Below are 20770 nucleotides of genomic sequence, written 5' to 3' on the forward strand. Positions count from 1 at the left end.
GCATTTAATTTGGGCTTCTAATTCAGACAAAATATAAGCTGCACCAAATGCCTTAGCAAAGGCATCCAAAACTATTTAAGAATATATACAATTTTGAAAATAAATCTTTTAATAGATTAAGCCCCTTTTACTCTCCAGAAAGAATTAAAAAGTAAAATAAAACTAATTTTTCTTAGGGTGCCTCACATCTGTTAAGTGAGGTTAAAGGAGGCAGTGTCTTCTGATCCTGCAATTCACATGTATCACCACTAGATGGGAGTACTGTACCAGTCTGCAGTCCCAACCAAGATTTCCAAGCTTGTGGTTAAGCTGTGTGTTAACAGATAAAAGGATAAAGATGTGATAGATGCATACACTGAAACCATTAAGAAGCCATAAGAAAGAAAGAAGTCTTTCCACTGAAACAATGGATGGACCCTGAGGGCATTATGCTGAGATAAGATATACAGTGAAAGAAAAATACTGTATGACAGGCTTATATGGGGAGTCTAAAAAGCTGAATGCACAGAAACAGAGTAGAAGAGGTGTTACTAGGGGCTGTAGGGTGGGGAAAATGGGGAGATGTTGGTCAAGGGTACAAACTTCCAGCTGGAAGATGACTAAGTTCTAGGGATCTAATACACAGCACTCTGAACAGAGTTAACAACACTGCATGCTATGAGAGTGTTAACCACAAATAAGAAATGGTAATTATGTGATGGGTTAGCTAACACCATGTGCTGATCATACTGCAAATCAAATCAACGTTTTACACCTTAAGCTTACTCAATGTTGTATGTCAATTCTATTTCAATTAAGCTCCAAAAGCACACACACACCAGTTGAAAGCATCTAAATAATTATCAAGAGAACCTGTGAGGTGCTAGCAAAGATTAGTGTACCCTTGACTTAAATACACTCCTTTTCCTCACTTAGCTGAAAACTCTAGCATTATACAGTTTTAAAGTGTTCCCTTCTTAACCATATATTATTTACCCATATATTATTTACTAGATATTTATATTAAGAACCAGTGATTAACACGAAAATACGTCTCAGATAAGTTTCACCAGATCCATATTTTTAAAAGTACTAGATGTATATTTAATTTTAAATTTTGTTATTACATCCTATTTTTTCTTATCCAATTAAACAGGGTGCATTATGTTAAATGGGAAAAGTCTAAATTTGTCTTTTTATATAATAATTATTAGAGTATTCTAAACTCAACTTTATGTATTCAAATATCTGATCAAAATACGTTTAAATATTCTAAATTATTTCTAAAGAGGAATTAAACTGGAATATTAATACTAGACATTGCAGTTAAAGTTGCTTAAAACTGGAATAAATATTGAAAGCTAAACTGACACAGTACAGAATCCTGACTTTTGGACTCAGAAGCCCTGAGGATGGCCTGCCGCTTGCTAGCTGTGTAAATGAGAAGTACAATAATTGAGGCAGGCAAAGCAGGATCAAAACCACAAAAAGAAAAAAAGAATGAAGGACAGGAAAAAAAGAAAAAGAAAGAAATCAGGACAAGAATACAAAGGGGAAAAAAAAGGAAAAAACAGTTATATAAAAGCAGCATTATATAAATTGTGAAGTGGTAAATAAATGTTAGGCATTAGTAAACTCTAATACCTAAGGTGGACATATCCCCAGATCTATTCAAATTCTCAAATCTGCAAATTCTATTGCATCATCCCCATAAAAAAATGTGCTTTTTCTGTCTAGACAGAACTATCACTTTGAGTCCTTTTTACTTCTTTTTTCCCCACAAAGAACTCTTAGCATTTCATGAGATTTACTGACCAGTGACAAAGAGCCGGGAATGAAAAAGTTGTATTAGCATCTGGTACTAGATGGTTTGCTAGACTCACTCAACTAGCTGGGTGATTCACCCAGGCATTAGCCTGCAGCACGGATACATAGTCAAAGTATACATTTCACTGCACAAGGCCTATCTCAGGGGCATCTGTCTACTACCTGACATCATAACATTAAACCCATCAGTGTAGAGAGTCCATGTATTATGAGACACAAGACTCAAAGGGGTGTTTGACCCCCAAAGAAAAAAGGTTTGCACATTCATTTATTTTTTACAAAAAGAATAAAGTTTCATCAGAAGATGTTTCTCCAGTTGCCATTATTATGTGAGTGCTCAGTCAGGTCTGACTCTTTGCAACCCCATGGGCGGTAGCCCACCAGGCTCCTCTGTTGATGGAATTTTGTAAGCAAGAATACTAGAGTGGGTTGCCATTTCCTACACCAGGGGATCTTCCTGACCCAGGGATTGAACCCAGGTCTCTTGTGTCTCCTGTATTGGCAGGCAGATTCTTTACCACTATGTCACCTGGGAAGCCAGCAAAAAATAAGCGATCCTTCAGTGTACAAGCCAGAGGAGATGGGTGTGCTGGAGGAAAGCGTTCGGGTTTAATAAGTCGCTTTCACTGATGACATCGGGCTCCAGTAGCACCCTGGAGAAATGCCACAGTTCTCCCTGGCCTCTTAAAATGTCTTTACTGGAGGAAGAAACATTACTGGTATGATTCTCTCAGCTACTTACCCATTTTTCATAATACAAAAGGATAAACACAGACGATGATATCTCAAGAATTGCTTTAGAATTGCTTTAGGGAGCTTGCTTACAAATTGCTTTTTTTCAGTAGTTTTTGTCTTATTATCACCATTGAATATGTACCTGGCTTTTTAGCCTGACAAACAGTAAAGTTCCTGAATGGAGAAAAGTCAACTAAATCATCTGGGTGTCTCTGATACAATTCATGGTAAACAGTAGATGATCTATAAACATTTATTGGCTGAAATGAATTTGAACTAATTGAGATGAATGCAAATAGAAATCAACAGCATAGGATTTGAAAAGATGAGACAACAGCAGAAATGTCAAGAGATTTTAGGAAGCCAACACTTTATCAAATATTTATTCCTCATCCAAATACTTATTCTATACGTAAAAATCTTACTGTAACAACCTCCACTGTCTCTCTGGAATATTTATCTTTAAAAAAATAATAAATGTATTCCAAGAAAAATATTCCTTGTTTCCAGGACTAGGAGAGAATGCTCCATCTTTTGATAGTGAACAAGCAGCCAAACAGAAGTGCCTGTGAAGACAGTCAGAGAAGAAGGTGCCACTCTGCCAATGCTCCTTCATCTCCAACCTTCCTTAGCTGCATTTAATTAGCCTTGAACACAGACATGGATGAACAGTTTGAAAGCAGGGAGGGCCTTAGAGGGTGATGGCTGTCTGACAGTGGGAACTCTCTAACCCTGACCCCAAGGGGGCCCAGCCGCAGCTGCAGTTGTTTCTCCTCTCTATAGAGAAAACAGCACATGGAAAGAAGTTCACGCCTCAAAAGGACCGTTGGCTGGATATGGACCAGAGAAGACATTAGTTATATCAGGCTTTTCATTACAAAGAATACGTTGAAATCCAAGCAAAACACACTCTTACTGTGGGTCATGAGCTCTCACACAGAAATAAATTGGCGCTAAATAATTATTCAACTATAATGAGAGATATAAGAAAGGGATTTTACTTGTATACAACATTCAAAAACTAGCTTCATCAATACTAAGAGGCATGCATGGTTCTCTTCTAAGCAAAGGAAAAAGAACGGTCAAAGCCTTCTTATAAAACTCCATTTAGCCAAGGTCTTAATAAGATCTTGGCTTTAAAATCTGGCAGCTTATTGAGAGTAAAAAGGAAATATGGCCATGGGGTGGGGTCCAATGTTTGAGCCTCTGGCCTGAAGTCAATTCCCCAGAAGCCTCTGGGTTGTTTGACCCTGCTTGAATACTGTTTTCTATTCTTTTTGTCCTTACCGAATGTACACCATTAAATAATTGTTAAATTACTTCATTTGAAAAGGTATGTTCAATGTAGAAAATTCAAAAACATGTGAAGAAAAACAACCTCTAACATCCACAGCTCTTCCCTGCCCTTCCCACCCAAGACGTATCACCTGTTAATGCTTTTACTTTAAATAAGAAAGGGGCTCAGGTAAGAAAGGTGGGTCCTAATTTACCTGAAATTATTGCAGCCAAGAACCACTCCAACTATGTTCTTGCCTATGTCGTGTACGTCACCTTTAACAGTAGCCAGCACGATGGTGCCTTGGTAAGGGTCCTGGAGAGGAAGTCAAACAGCTCAGCATTGCTAGGTCACCTGGTTCTCTGGAGCCAGGCAGGTGTTGGCACAGAAAGCAATTCAATACAACCAAGGCAACCCTCAAAGATGGACCCAGAACCCAAGCCTCAAGCTCTGTGCGAAGAAGGCTGTAAGCTGCAGCAACCCCCCAGGTGGTTCACTGAGGGGGCTTCAACCCAGATCATGAGTTCCATCATCTCAAAAACAGTTTAAGTTCAAATACAAAACAGTCCCATCACTGAAGATCATATTTGTAACCCCCAAGCCTATCTGACAAATGTTTAGTAAACGTTAGCAGTAAAGGGAGAGGGAGGCTCTGGTGAACTGCATGTGCCCCGTTAGAATGGGAAGGACCACAGCAGGCCAGGGCAGGAGGGCTCAGACTATATTCTTCAACACCGTTGTTCCATCACAATCTCCTCCCTCAAAAAAAGAAAAAGAAAGAAAAGAAAAAGACATGCAAGGCAAGTGGGATTTTTATGAACACTACCGTCAGAGCCATTCACAAACACAGATAGATTTAAGAATTCAGAATCTTAGGGGCCAAAGCTGACTGAGCTTCACAGGGAGCTAAACAAGGTCAAAAGCTTAACGATTTACTGTGGTGGCGCAGCCAACAAGAAGGGAACTAAATCCAGCAGTGGTGCCAAGAACACGACCAGCACACAGAGAATATTCAGGTAAGACGTTTTCCAAAACCAAACAGTATCTCAAGGGCAGGGTCGAGCACACTACCTGCCACGTGTAAGAGCTCTGTAAATAGCTGATAGATGATGAACGAACTGGTTTTGTCTTGAAATCATGGCTTTGTTTAGAAAATAATGTTTCTATTAAAAATTTCATAAAGCCACGTTCTATAGAAAATCCTAGGGTATTCTGATACTTGGTAAAAAAGTTGTTTCACTTCTCTGCTTCATCGTCAATGACACAGTCAAGCCCAATGGCTTAGGTCCCTACCCTCCTGCCCAGTAAGAGTATCCAGAGCCAATTCCTCACAAGGTCCACAGGCCCCAACAAAATGACTTGCCTCATCTTCTATTTTGCCAGTAAGCACTTTGGTTTCTTCTCTCTCTTTTTCCATGAAGGGAATAAGGTGACCCACGGCCTTCTTCATGACCCGAGCTGACTTTATAACCTGGGTAAAATATACACAGAGTCAAGCATCTTTACCAAAACACCTGGATGGTTACACATGGTTGCTTGTGAAATTTTAGCATCAATTATCATGCATGTTATGACCTCAGGTCAGCCACCCTTGAGTCCATTTTTGACAGTGGGTGGATGAGGAATGAGTTCATCATGAGGAAAATTAATCAGTCAGGTACAGAAGAAGAAAAACAAGGCTGGAAATCAAATGTTGCAGTTTCTGTCCTCTGAACTTCTGCATGTTATTTTTTCTCCACCTAGAAGGCCCTCTATCATTTCCTGAAGTTCTGCACATCCTCCAAGTGTCAAGCTTCTCCTCCAAAAGCCCCTTCTCAGCCTTCTCTTCTCAATCCCCAGTGTCACAATTCACTTATAATTAAGGCTTATGCAAAAGGAAAAAGAGGCTTACAGTCTACAGAATTAGAGAAAAATTTTGTAAACATAAATTGGATAAGGGATTAATATCCAAAATATATAAAGAACTAATGCAACTTTATAATAATAATAATAATCTGATTAAAAAATGGACAGGAGAACTAAAAAGGTATTTTTCCAAAAAGGATATCAAAGTGGCCAATAGGCACATGATAAGATGCTCAACATCACTAATTGTCAGGGAGATAACAAATACAAATCACACTAAGATACCACTCACACATGATAGCTCAGGGCTTCCCTGATAGCTCAGTTGGTAAAGAATCCACCTGCAATGCAGGAGACCCCAGTTCAATTCCTGGGTTGGGAAGATCTGCTGTAGAAGGGATAGGCTACCCACTCCAGTATTCTGGCCTGGAGAATTCCATGGACTGTATAGTCCATGGGGTCACAAAGAGTAGGACATAACGAGTGACTTTCACTTTCATATGTTAGAATGGTTACCATCAAGAAAACAAAAACCAACAGGTGCTGGTGAGGTTGTGGTGAAAAGGGAACTCTTATGCACTGATGGTGGGAATGGAAAACAATATGGAGGTTCTTAGAAAAATTAAAAATAGGTCTACCACATGATCAAGCAATTCCACTTCTCAGTATAAACCTACAGGAAATGAAAATAGGATTTCAATAGGTTTATCAGAGCATTATTTATAACAGCCAAGACATGGAACAACCCAAATGCCCATCAACAGGTGAATGGATAAAAAAGATGTGGTATATATACAGAATGGAGTATCATTCAGCCATGATAAGAGAGGATATTTGGCCATGTGCAAAAAAACGCAGATGGATCTTGAGGACATTATACTAAGCAAGATAAATCAGAAAGAGAAAGATAAGTACTGGATGATCTCACTTATATGCAGAACCTAAAAGAAGTCAAACTGGAAAGAAAAAACAAAACAGAGTGAAACTGTGGTTACCATGGGATAGAGATGGGAGGGTGAGACTGATGATATTTAAGGGTACAAACTTGTAACAAGTAAATAAGCCAAAGGGCTCTAACACACAGTATAATGAATAGACAATCATGTACTATAGTTACATAGTGTGATAAATATTATTTCAATGGCAATCATATTAAAATATGTATCACTGTACACCTTAAATTTACAAAATGTAATATGTCAAATTTGTTAAATAGATAAAAAAGAACAGGGACTTTCATAAAAGTTCACGAATGTATACTAAAATTTATGAGAAGCAGGATGAGAAAACAGGGTATTTGTACAGTCTCAACGTTTCTCCCTACAAAAAAATTTACAGTGGAGAAACATAGAAGACACTCGTAACAAAATGATCAACGTTAACCTCACCAGGCTTCCTGATATGAGAAGGGCACAGCATTACTCTGCGTTATTCTCACCCAAAATGAGAAAACATCAGGAAAATTCAAACTGAGAGAGAGCCTATCATTTACCAAACTGTACAATACTCTTCAAAAGTCAAGGTCATAACTCAGGAACTGTTCAAGATAAAAGCAATGTGGGATTATGGAACACAAAGAGAAGAGAAGAATAGCAGAAACACTGGTGAAATGTGAATAAGGTCATTAGTTAACATGATTATATCAGTATTAATTTCCTGGTTCTGATAACTACACTCTGATCAAGTAAAAAGGTTAACATTAGGGAAGAAGTTGAGGGGGATACATGATCACTTAAACTGCATCTGCAACTTGTAAGTCTAAAGTTTACTCAAACATAAGAAGTTAAAACAATAAGTTGACATCATGAAAAAAAAAGACTGTGAAACTATCCCAGACTTGGGGAGACTAATGCAGGACAACTGAATGTTCCCTGAGTGTGGTGGCGGTTTCACAGGTACAGACATGTTAAAGCTTATCAAACTGCATCCTTTAAACATGCACATTTTATTGCATGTGAATTATAAAACAGTAAATCTATAAGAAAAGATAAATGCTATGAAGGAAAATGGGGAATGGACGATGAATAATTAAATATAGAATAAATTTTAAAAATCAATTATATTTCAATTTTAAAAAGTTAAAGAAAAAAAAAAAAGAACAGGGATTTTTCGTTTTTTGTATGCCTCACAGACCTGAACCCAGAAGTCTCAGAAAGTGCCAGTGTTAATCAATGTGGTCGGTAGCTGCTGTAAATCAAAATAAGAGTAAAACTACTGGTTTTACTTGAAACATATTATTTAATGCATGTCATTATTTAAAATGGTAATGATCTTTTCAAAATATTCATCCTTAAGGATGAACACTGGCTGGTCAAATCAAATCTTAACATGATTGACTTTACACTAGTCTTGGGTTTTATTTTAATTTGAGGGGTCGGGGGAGAGACTTGTGCTGGGGTAAGAGATGGTACAGAAGCCCAGAACATGAAGACTAATGCTGGGAATGTCCAGATGACCTCTAACATCCACATCACCCTAGATGGACTTTTCAGACTATGCCTAAAAGTGAATTCAGACAAAGAATGAACAGAATCACACCTCAATGCCCCTGGGCTTTCATCAAAATTAAACCAGAGAAACAGACTCAAATTTACTATTTATTAAAAGATAAAGGCTCTTTCCTTCAATTGTGAAACTTTTTCCCCACCATTTGCCAACCTGAGGTAGAAACATTTTTCCAGCTCCAAAAAGATCACCAACAATTTTCATGCCATTCATCAGCGGCCCTTCAATTATATTCAGAGGTCGGGGATATTTTTCCTGGTTTAACCTGGCTTCCTCAGTATCTTCAATAATATATTTTTCAATGCCCTACAGAAAAATAAAAAATTAGGGAAAATTCACAGGATATATTGGCTTAAGTTCAAACATCCAACAACAAATAAATAGTTAAGAGTGTGGGTTTTGGAATCAGACTGCATGTGTTCAAATCCTGGCTCTTATCACTAATTTAGACAACTTATTAAGCATCAGGTTCCTCATTTAATAATCATACAATACCAACCTCACATGGTTATTTTGAGGATTAAATGTGTAAAATGTAAAGTGCCTAGATGGCTTTATTGACATAAAGCATTTTATTGATATAAAGTGAAAAATTAGTGACAGAAGGAGTACTAATAAATTCAAATTCATAATAAAATACACTTTTTATCCTAGTGGTTTACCAGATTACATGTAAACAAATATCTCCTGTGAAATCACTGTTTTCCCACTGACAGGCTGGGTGCAGGGAGGACTCAGCCTTCACTGATCAAGCCCTAATCCTCCAGTGCCCCCAGTTCAAGGATCCAAACTAGTTCTACAACCTGAAGTAGGTGAATCTCAAAAGTTCCAAGAAATTAAAAGTTAAATTCTAGAGACCAAAACAAACAAACAAATAAGCAAAACAAAACCCTGAAATTTCCAGACTCACAAATGAGGAAACCGAAGCCAAGAGATTATCTATCTGGACTAAAAGTCTAACTACAGCAGAAGAGCCAGAACTCATTTGTTGATCAAGAGACAGCCACATGGTCTAGAACAGCACTTCTCACCTCGGGCACTACTGACAGTTGCACTGAATAATCCTCTGTGGTGTAGGCCTCTACTGTGCAGTATAGCATGTTCACCAGCATCCCTGGTCACATGCCAGTAAAAACCTCCCACTCCAGTCAGAACAACCTAAAATATCTCCAGATACTGCCTAATGTTCTAGACATAGAGGTGGGATGGAGGGCAAATCACTCAGGAGTAGCCCAGGGAATCTCCTTCATCAGCTGCTGCCAGCACCTCTCCTCCAGCCATGCCATCAGCCACCAGGACCAGCACCCAGCCTCCGGCCCACACTCACCTTCACAAGAGCGTACTCAAGGCGTTCTTCGAGAGGGCCATTCCTCCACTCATCAGTCTGGATGACTTTCTTCCCTCCTTTGCCCTGAGTCTGGATTGAAATGTGAATAGAGAGATGGTACAACAGGTCACTTTCTCAGCTAGTTGGCAGAAAAAAACTATGTCTTATTCTTCCCTTATCTTTCAAGGCCCTAGTACAGTGCCGGCATGAATAAAATCTTTGGAAAATGCTTGAGGTAAGGAGAGAGGGAAATAGCAACCCACTCCAGTACTCTTGCCTGGAAAATCCCACGGACGGAGGAGCCTGATAGGCTACAGTCCATGGGGTTGCAGAGTCAGACATGACTGAGCGACTTCACTTCACTTCAAGGAGAGAGGAAAAGAGAGAAATCTTATAGGTTTTGAACTTTTATTTAAAAATTTTCTCCTTTCCAGTTTTATTGAAGTATAATTGACATACAGTGCTATACAAATTTCAGGTGTACAGCATAAAGAGCTGATTTATGTACAAATGAAATGATTACTACAGTAAGTTTAATGTATATCCATCAGTATGAAAAAGCAAAGAGATAGGACACCGATAGATGAACTTCCCAGGTCGGTAGGTGCCCATATGCCATTGGAGATCAGTGGAGAAATTACTCCAGAAAGAGTGAAGAGATGGAGCCAAAGCAAAAACAACATCCAGTTACGGATGTGACTGGTGATAGAACCAAGTTCTGATGCTGTAAAGAGCAATATTGCATAGGAACCTGGAATGTTAGGTGCATGAATCAAGGTAAATTGGAAGTGGTCAAACAGGAGATGGCAAGAGGGAACATCAACATTTTAGGAATCAGTGAACTAAAATGGACTGGAATGGGTGAATTTAACTCAGATGACCATTATATCTACTACTGTGGGCAAGAATCCCTTAGAAGAAATGGAGTAGCCCTCAGAGTCAACAAGAGTCTGAAATGCACTACTTGGGTGCAATCTCAAAAATGACAGAATGATCTCTGTTCGTTTCCAAGGCAAACCATTCAACATCACGGTAATCCAAGTCTATGCCTCGACTGTAATGCTGAAGAAGCCGAAGTTGAACAGTTCTATGAAGACCTACAAGACCTTCTAGAATTAACATCCCCAAAAGATGTCCTCTTCATTATAGGGGACTGGAAGGCAAAAGTAGGAAGTCAAGAGATACCTGGACTAAAAGGCAAATTTGGCCTTGGAGTACAAAATGAAGCAGGCAAAGGCTAACAGACTTTTGCCAAAAGAACGCACTGGTCATAGCAAACACCCTCTTCCAACAACACAAGAGAAGACTCTACACAAGGACATCACCAGACGGTCAATACCAAAATCAGATTGATTATATTCTTTGCAGCCAAAGATGGAGAAGCTCTATACAGTCAGCAAAAACAAGACTGAGAGTTGACTGTAGCTCTGGTCATGAACTCTTTGTTGCCAAATTCAGACTTAAATTGAAGAAAGTAGGGAAAACCAGTAGATAATTCAGGTCTGACCTAAATCAAATCCCTTACGATTATATAGTGGAAGTGACAAATAGATTCAAGGGATTAGATCTGATAGAGTGCCTGAAGAACTATGGATGGAGGTTCGTGACATTGTTCAGGAAGCAGTGATCAACACCATCCCCAAGAAAAAGAAATACAAAAAGGCAAAATGGTTGTCTGAGCAGGCCTTACAAATAGCTGAGAAAAGAAGAGATGCAAAAGGCAAAGGACAAAAGGAAAGATATACCCATTTGGATGCAGAGTTCCAAAGAATAGCAAGAACAGATTAAAAAAAAAAAAAAAAGCCTTCCTCAGTGATCAGTGCAAAGAAATAGAGGAAAACAAAAGAATGGGAAAGACTAGAGATCTCTTCAAGAAAATTAGAGATACCAAGGGAACATTTCATGCAAAGATGGGCTCAATAAAGGACAGAAATGGTATGGACCTAACAGAAGCAGAAGATATTAAAAAGAGGTGGCAAGAATACACAGAAGAACTGTACAAAAAAGATCTTCACAACCCAGATAATCACGATGGTGTGATCACTCACCTAAAGCCAGACATCCTGGAATGCGAAGTCAAGTGGACCTTAGGGAGCATCACTACAAACAAAGCTAGTGGAGGTGATGGAATAGTTGAGCTATTTCAAATCCTGAAAGATGATGCTGTGAAAGTGCTGCACTCAATACACCAGCAAATTTGGAAAACTCAGCAGTAGCCACGGGACTGGAAAAGGTCAGCTTTCATTCCAATCCCAAAGAAAGGCAATGCCAAAGAATACTCAAACTACCTCACAACTGCACTCAGCAAAGTAATGCTCAAAATTCTCCAAGCCAGGCTTAAACAGTACGTGAACTGTGAAATTCCAGATGTTCACGCTGGATTTAAAAAAGGCAGAGGAGCCAGAGATCAAATTGCCAACATCCGCTGGATCATCAAAAAAGCAAGAGAGTTCCAGAAAAACATCTACTTCTGCTTTGTTGACTATGCCAAAGCCTTTGACCGTGTGGATCACAACAAACTGTGGAAAATTCTTAAAGAGATGGGAATACCAAACCGCCTTACCTGCCTCCTGAGAAACCTGTATGCAGGTCAAGAAGCAACAGTTAGAACTGGACATGGAACAATAGACTGGTTCCAACTCAGGAAAGGAGTATGTCAAGGCTGTATATTGTCACCCTGCTTATTTAACTTATATGCAGAATACATCAAAACGCTGGACTGGATGAAGCATAAGCTGGAATCAGGACTGCTGGGAGAAATATCAATAACCTCAGATATGCAGATGTCACCACCCTTATGGCAGAAAGAGAAGAAGAACTAAAGAGCGTCTTGATGAAAGTGAAAGAGGAGAGTGAAAAAGTTGGCTTAAAGCTCAATATTCAGAAAACTAAGATTATGGCATCTTGTCCCATCACTTCATGGCAAATAGATGGTTAAACAGTGGAAACAGTAACAGACTTTATTTTTTTGGGCTCCAAAATCACTGCAGATGGTGACTGCAGCCATGAAATTAAAAGACGCTTGCTCCTTGGAAGAAAAGTTATGACCAACCTAGACAGCATATTAAAAAGCAGAGACATTACTTTGCAAACAAAGGTCCATTTAGTCAAAGCTATGGTTTTTCCAGTGGTCATGTATGGCTGTGAGAGTTGGACTATAAAGAAAGCTGAGCACCGAAGAATTGATGCTTTTGAACTGTGGTGTTGGAGAAGACTCTTGAGAGTCCCTTGGACTGCAAGGAGATCCAACCAGTCCATCCTAAAGGATATCAGCCCTAAATATTCATTGGAAGGACTAATGCTGAAGTTGAAATTCCAACACTTTGGCCACCTGATGTGAAGAACTGACCCATTTGAAAAGATCCTGATACTGGGAAAGATTGAAGGTGGGAGGAGAAGGGGACAAGAGAGGATGAGATTGTTGGATGGCATCACTGACTCGATGGACAAGAGTGTGAGTAAACTCTGGGAGTTGGTGATGGACAGGGAGGCCTGGTGTGCTGCAGTCATGGGGTCACAAAGAGTTGGACACAACTGAGTGCCTGAACTGATATCCATCATCTCATATAGGTAGAGAATAAAATAGAAAAAAACATTTTTTTTCCTTGTGATGAGAACTCCTGAGTTTTCTAACATCTGTCATATATATTATACACCAGTGTCAATGATATTTATCACATTGTACATTAAATCCCTAGTAATTATGCATCTTAAGAGGAATTCCCTTCATCCAATTTTCCCTCCTGTTAGCCCCTGCCTCTGGTAACTTCAAATCTGATCTCTTTTCCTATGAGTTTTGGGTTTTTTTTTTTAAAGCATAATCGACCTATAATTTTAGTTCTGGTACACAGTATAGTGATTCAATATTTCTATAATTATAAAATGATCCTCACTAGGATTTGAATGTTCAGTAGAGAGACTGAGTGAGACTCCATTTTTTTTTTTTTCCTTTTCTTCTTTCCTAAAAGATAGCATCTTGGGACTAAAGATTTCCCGGACAGTAAGAAAAGCTAAAGCTGATATCTGATGAGCTTTTAAAGTTCTCATATAGCACCATCACTACCCAGATATGTGAAGCGTCTGTAACAAAGGCAAGTCAGAAATTGTCTTAGAGGTGGGCACACTGTGAGGTACAAGACATAGACCGTGCTCTCAAGGACTTTGCCGTATCATAAGGTAGATGGAAATACACAGAGAAAGGTAAGCTACAAGAGAAAGCCTGTGCCAAGGGCTGAATGCGAAGATGACGGAGAAGGCAATGGCACCCCACTCCAGTACTCTTGTCTGGAAAATCTCATGGATGGAGGAGCCTGGAAGGCTGCAGTCCACGGGGTCAGTAAGAGTCGGGCACGACTGAACGACTTCACTTTCACCTTTCACTTTTATGCATTGGAGAAGGAAATGGCAACCCGCTCCAGTGTTCTTGCCTGGAGAATCCCAGGGACTGGGGAGCCTGGTGGGCTGCCGTCTATGGGGTAGCACAAAGTCGGACATGACTGAAGCGTCTTAGCAGCAGCAGCAGCAAGGTAGATGGAAATACACAGAGAAAGGTAAGCTACAAGAGAAAGCCTGTGCCAAGTGCTGAATGAGAAGATGACACAGACAAGGCTAGGAATTTTGAGGACAGAGTGATCATCACAAACTGGAGTGGTGAAGAGAGACTTTGAAGAAGCTGACAGATTCAGCAAAGGGACAAAATCGTGATGATCCTGGGATGGAAGGTGAATTGCTTATCTGTTTCTTCCATCTCAAGTGATGTCACTCGCTGCCCAAATCTGAAATCTAAGTATCACTCTTGACTCTCCATCCAGTCTTCACATTCAATTAGTTACCTAGCCCTAAAAATTACACCGCCTCAATATTTTGCTCTACTCTGCTTCCACTTTCATAGTTCAAGCATCTAACTGGTCTCCACAGCCCAGGATCACCCTGGCCCCAATGCGTCTTCCACACTGTAGCCAGAGGGGCCTTTCCAAAACACAAACCTGATCAAACTGCCCCCATGGGAAGATTCACTGTAAGATCCCTGCTGCTGCTGCTAAGTCGCTTCAGTCGTGTCCGACTCTGTGCAACCCCAGAGACGGCAGCCCACCAGTCTCCCCCATCCCTGGGATTCTCAGGCAAGAACACTGGAGTGGGTTGCCATTTCCTTGTCCAATACATGAAAGTGAAAAGTGAAAGTGAAGTTGCTCAGTCGTGTCCAGCTCTTAGCGACCCCATGGACTGCAGCCTACCAGGCTCCTCTGCCCATGGGATTTTTCAGGCAAGAGTACTGGAGTGGGTTGCCACTGCCTTCTCCATATTGCTCTGCAAATGTTGTATTGATTCCTTTTCATGCTGGACAATGTCTGAACCAATTGTCTCCTAGCTTCATTTTCTGCCATTCCTGAAGAACTCAGCCTATCCTGAACATCTCAATTCCTTATGTTCTCCATCATCTCTCTCATCCTTGGCCCTTTACATCCACTCATCTGACAATATTTTCTTTAGCACCTACCAGAATACCAGGCCACAGCTAGATGCAGACACTCCTCCTCTGGCAGAGAATACCAGTACTGTACCCCAACCCCAAACTTTAGCCTGGCTAACTCCTGTTGAGCTCTCAGGTCCCCCCTAACCCATCACTCTGGGAGGCTTTTCCTGACCACCTCTACCTTTGGGTTCAGTGGCCCTCCCAAGCAGCCTACAGCATCCTGTACATGCCTTATCACAGCATCTCCCCACCACACTGGATGACAACTGCCCCTACATACTTGTGCACATCTCCCTGCACTGCAGGCTCTACAGGGGCATGCCTCTTTTATCAGTTAGATCCTCTAAGTTTAGAAAGGACAAAGCAGAAAACAAAACATGGGAAAATATTAGCTGAATGATTTAAAGCTGAATGAGAACCGATTTCCTAGAGCAACGTTTGTGCAGGATAGTAGAGGCCAGGCCAAAGAGTGCTAGGAACCCACGCTATGGAGTTTGGATTTAACCTTCCAGGCAACTGTGGCAAGGGTGCAGGTGGGGGAATGACAAGAATTCTGAAGCTTCAGAGTAACATTCCAAGTAGTATTTTTTCACCGGGGAAGTGAGACACACGGCTTGTGGGATCTTAGTTCCCCAGCCAGGGACTGAACCTGGGCCCTTTGCACTGAAAGTGCCAAGTCCTAACCACTGGACCACCAGGGAATTCCCACCAAAGTAGTATTTTTAAGAGAACCCTAGAAAGGGGAGAATGTTTTAGTAGTTCATGATGAAAGCCTGCACTACAGTGGTAGGAACAGGAAGAGAAGGAAAGGACAAACATAAAAGTATTAATGGACAGCATGGAAGGAGGAGGACTGGGAGGAACTCCAGGATTGAGGGCTGGGGTGGTAACTGATCACACAGGGCACTCTCATATGCAAAGAGACTAATGCTGCTCTCATATGACAAAAAAACCTTAAAGAAGATGGCAATTAAAAAATGTAGAGCAATCTTGAGAAAGAAGAATGGAACTGGAGGAATCAACCTGCCTGACTTCAGGCTCTACTACAAAGCCACAGTCATCAAGACAGTATGGTACTGGCACAAAGACAGAAATATAGATCAATGGAACAAAATGGAAAGCCCAGAGATAAATCCACGCACCTACGGACACCTTATCTTTGACAAAGGAGGCAAGAATATACAATGGAGAAAAGACAATCTCTTTAACAAGTGGTGCTGGGAAAACTGGTCAACAACTTGTAAAAGAATGAAACTAGAACACTTTCTAACACCATACACAAAAATAAACTCAAAATGGATTAAAGATCTAAACATAAGACCAGAAACTATAAAACTCCTAGAGGAGAACATAGGCAAAACACTCTCCGACATATATCACAGCAGGATCCTCTATGACCCACCTCCCAGAATATTGGAAATAAAAGCAAAAATAAACAAATGGGACCTAATTAAAATTAAAAGCTTCTGCACAACAAAAGAAACTATAAGCAAGGTGAAGACAGCCTTCAGAATGGGAGAAAATAATAGCAAATGAAGCAACTGACAAACAACTAATCTCAAAAATATACAAGCAACTCCTGCAGCTCAATTCCAGAAAAATAAACAACCCAATCAAAAAATGGACCAAAGAACTAAACAGACATTTCTCCAAAGAAGACATACAGATGGCTAACAAACACATGAAAAGATGCTCAACATCACTTATTATCAGAGAAATGCAAATCAAAACCACTATGAGGTACCATTTCATGCCAGTTAGAATGGCTGCGATCCAAAAGTCTACAAGCAATAAATGCTGGAGAGGGTGTGGAGAAAAGGGAACCCTCTTACACTGTTGGTGGGAATGCAAACTAGTACAGCCACTATGGAGAACAGTGTGGAGATTCCTTAAAAAACTGGAAATAGAACTGCCATACGATCCAGCAATCCCACTGCTGGGCATACACACTGAGGAAACCAGAAGGGAAAGAGACACATGTACCCCAATGTTCATCGCAGAACTGTTTATAATAGCCAGGACATGGAAGCAACCTAGATGTCCATCAGCAGATGAATGGATAAGAAAGCTGTGGTACATATACACAGTGGAGTATTACTCAGCCATTAAAAAGAATACATTTGAATCCGTTCTAATGAGGTGGATGAAACTGGAGCCTATCATACAGAGTGAAGTAAGCCAGAAAGAAAAACACCAATACAGTATACTAACGCAAATATATGGAATTTAGAAAGATGGTAATGACAACCCTGTATGCGAGACAGCAAAAGAGACACAGATGTATAGACAGTCTTTTGGACTTTGTGGGGGGTGGGGATGATTTGGGAGAATGGCATTAAAACATGTATAATATCATATAAGAAACGAATCGCCAGTCTAGGTTCGATGCAGGATACAGGAAGCTTGGGGCTGGTGCACTGGGATGACCCAGAGACATGGTATGGGGAAGGAGATGGGAGGGAGGTTCAGGATGGGGAACATGTGTATACCCATGGCAGATGCATGTTGATGTATGGCAAAACCAATACAATATTGTAAAGTAAAAAAAAAAAATTAATAAATTTTTAAAAATGTATTTTTTTCAGCATTATTTATAATAGAAAAAGACACAGAAACAATCTATGTGTTCATCAGTGAATGAACGGATAAAAAAAAGTGTGATATACTATGTATATAATGGAATATTATTCTGCCATAAAAAGAGGAAATCCTGCCATTTGAAACAGCATGGGTGGAACTTGAGGGCAATATGCTAAGTGAAATAAGTCAAACAGAAATGCAAATACCATATGATCTCACTACACTTGGAATCTAAAAACAGAAACAAATGTGGTGATGGATGTTAACCAGACTTACTGTGATGAGCATTCCATGATATATACTGATATCAAATCATTATGCTATACATCTAACACTAATATATGTTGATCATATCTCAATTTTTAGATCTAAAAATGATAAAATTCATAGATTATATACTCTCACATTTTTTTAAGAGAAAATACAAAACTAGACCAGTGTGACACCTTCCCCAACCCCCCGCAAAAAAAAGAGTCCTTCTAAAGCTCACATTCTCATCACTTGATATATGTAAACATCACTTGTCCTGTCAACCACACAATCAGGCAATTCCTGCCTGTGGGATGGAGTCTGATAAGTAAAAACGGCAGAGTGTTCCAAATACTCTTGGAAAAAAGGCCAAGTGTGTTCACAGAAAAACAGCAGTGTGCCACATGGAAGGGGCAGGGAGGGGGCAATGCTGTGTGATTGTGAACAGTAGGAAGCGAGAATGCAAAGTGTGGCCCGTGAGGATTTCTCACCATGTACAGAGTTTCATTATCACACCTGATATATGATAAACATGCTTCAGAAAATCAATATTCTAAATGGTACCATTTCAGAGCAGCTATTTCAGAAGCATGACCCGGCACACTGGGTCCATCTGCTTTCCAACTAGTTATTCAGTAGGACACTCTCCATGATCCAAACTTAAGTTGTCGCGCCCTCACACACTGAGCGGCCCAGACACCAGACACATGGAGAAAGCTTCCAAGCATGGTGGCCGCTCAACTGCTCAATTGGCTACTCCTTCATCTGCTTCTACTGCTCAAGAGTAGCTCCCCATTAGTAAGGTGCCTCATGAGGACATGTATTTTATTTCTGATATCAAACTGGACCAGCACCTAGGGAGGAAACTGCTCAAGCAAAAACCAAAGGGGAGTGTGAGCACCCACTGGCAACGAGAAAACCAAGGCCAGATAAGGAACAGAGACCTTTTTTCTAGAAAAGCATCAAGAATACTTACATCTGATAAACCTATCATCTGCTGAAGATTCTAAGCTGAAAATGCACTTACTTACATAACCCTCCAAACATCACAGCTTAGCCCCTCACCTACCTTGCATGTAGGTGGGCTTCCCTTGTGGCTTAGAGGTTAAACCATCTGCCTGCAATGCGGGAGACCTGGGTTCGATCCCTGGGTCGGGAAGGTTCCCTGGAGAAGGAAATGGCAACCCACTCCAATAGTCTTGCCTGAAGAATGCCATGGATGGAGGAGCCTGGTGGGCTACAGTCCACAGGGTCGCAGAGTCGGACGTGACTGAGCGACTTCACTTTCACTTTACCTTGCACGTGCTCAGAACACTGACATTAGCCTATTGTTTCAGCAAAAGCATCTAACACTAAGCTTTTTTTTTTAAATAATAAAATGTTGAATATATCATGTAATTTATTGAAAACTGTCCCAAGAGTGAAAAACAGAATGGCGGTGTGGGTCCAGAGTGGTTGTCAGTGGTTGTTTTCCCTCGAGATGGCAGGCTGAACAGAAGCTGCGATCCGCTGCCTTTGTCCAGCATCACAAGAGAGGATGGTACTGCATGTCGCCTACCCAGGGAAAGGTCAAAATTCAAAGTACAGTTTCTCCTGAATGCTTACTGCCTGCATATCATCATAAGTTGGGGACACGTGTATTCTCACAATCCAAGGCCATGCAAGAGCCATCACACCCAGAGATTGTCCCTGTTAACACCCAAACAGTACTGCCCAATGAACAAACTCCACGTGAGATAATGGTCTCGTGTTACCTGGAACTTCTTCTTACCCAAGATAATTTAGTCAGCACAGGTCAGCCTGCCCCATACCGAGGATATCATTTTTCAATAAAGCCCATTAGATTAGTAAGGTCAGAGATGAGACTCTTCCTACCCTTTTCAACAATAACACTGAATGATTTATCAGATGAAACTTGAGTGTAGACCTTATTATTTGACAATGAAAAGAGATAATCATTTTCTCATAAAGAAAAAAATTCAACCCTTATCTGCCTCATAATATTCCTGCTTTTCATGCTGTTTGCAATCAGTATACCCTGAGGAATGGTTAAAGAGCTGGCGACTCCTGGTAGTGATGAAAGCATACTTGCTTTGTTATTAATTCCTTAACAGCAACAGAAGTCACCTTGAATGCAGACAGTTAACCTACTCGACAGACGGGGTCAGTGGCTTATAATAAGTCCTGTGGTTACATAAACAGGGAGACAATTTTTTTATGATGGATTGATGAAGCCTTGAAATTGCTATTAAGATTTCCCCTCTTACTCTTCAGCTGTCCCTTAGGAGCAAAACCTCTTGGCAGTTTAGCAAGATATAAAGAAATAAAAACTTGTAAACAAGTACTGGAAGTGAATGTAGACCGAAAAGAATGACTGCTATAAAATACAAAACCAACAAAATCTTAAATGAGAACAGCCTCACAAATAAGGAGCCCTATCTTTCCTAAGTGAGAGCTGTCTCATCTGGACAGTGAAGATAAGAAACCGCATCACATTATGGATTAACTAAGAATGCTTGAGTAGAAGCTATGATGCCCCTCTGGTCTTCAGTAGAACCCTGTCTTAGTTGGCAATTAATGAACAATCTCCTGCCAAGTGGAAAGCAGGCTAAGAAAAAAAGCTGGATATTGTTTCATACTTGTATCCTGGTGTCCAAAGAAATGGCTCAGCACTTTGTCTGAGTAGACATAATCATGGAAATAGGGAAGGAAATCTAGCCACTGTTTCTTATGTAATGAACTGAGAAGAAAAGCTTGTTTATATTTGCAACAGTCAAGATCCAGGACATTCTGTCCTGCGTCCATCTAAGAAATTATAAATGTCCTAAGGAATTGAGAGGAGGGTCATGTGCTCACTGGCACTGAGTCTGAACTCATCTTTGTTGAGTGAACCTAAGGCTAACATAGGCAGTTTCAGAAATCAAAATCTTGCCATCTGTGACAAGGACAAATCAAGGACGCAATTAACCCTAAG

The 20770-nt window shown here is 40.3% G+C and overlaps 1 protein-coding gene and 1 non-coding gene across 7 annotated transcripts in view; both read right to left on the minus strand.

The window, feature by feature from the left end:
• MTR (5-methyltetrahydrofolate-homocysteine methyltransferase) overlaps positions 1–20770 on the minus strand; it is a 129657-nt gene that overhangs the window by 31976 nt on the left and 76911 nt on the right. For all 6 annotated transcript variants that reach the window (XM_070364872.1, XM_070364871.1, XM_070364873.1 and 3 more), the window contains 4 exons: positions 9495–9584; positions 8321–8473; positions 5181–5288; positions 4032–4132 (listed from right to left, as the gene is read on the minus strand). In XM_070364872.1, coding sequence (XP_070220973.1) covers positions 4032–4132; positions 5181–5288; positions 8321–8473; positions 9495–9584 — 452 coding nt within the window. The remainder of the gene's footprint in view (positions 1–4031; positions 4133–5180; positions 5289–8320; positions 8474–9494; positions 9585–20770) is intronic.
• TRNAE-UUC (transfer RNA glutamic acid (anticodon UUC)) lies at positions 15596–15668 on the minus strand. Its single transcript has one exon. It is a non-coding gene; the product is annotated as a tRNA-Glu (tRNA).

This window comes from Bos mutus, chromosome 28 (genome assembly GCF_027580195.1).
Source record: "Bos mutus isolate GX-2022 chromosome 28, NWIPB_WYAK_1.1, whole genome shotgun sequence".
Classification (NCBI taxonomy): Eukaryota; Metazoa; Chordata; class Mammalia; order Artiodactyla; family Bovidae; genus Bos; species Bos mutus.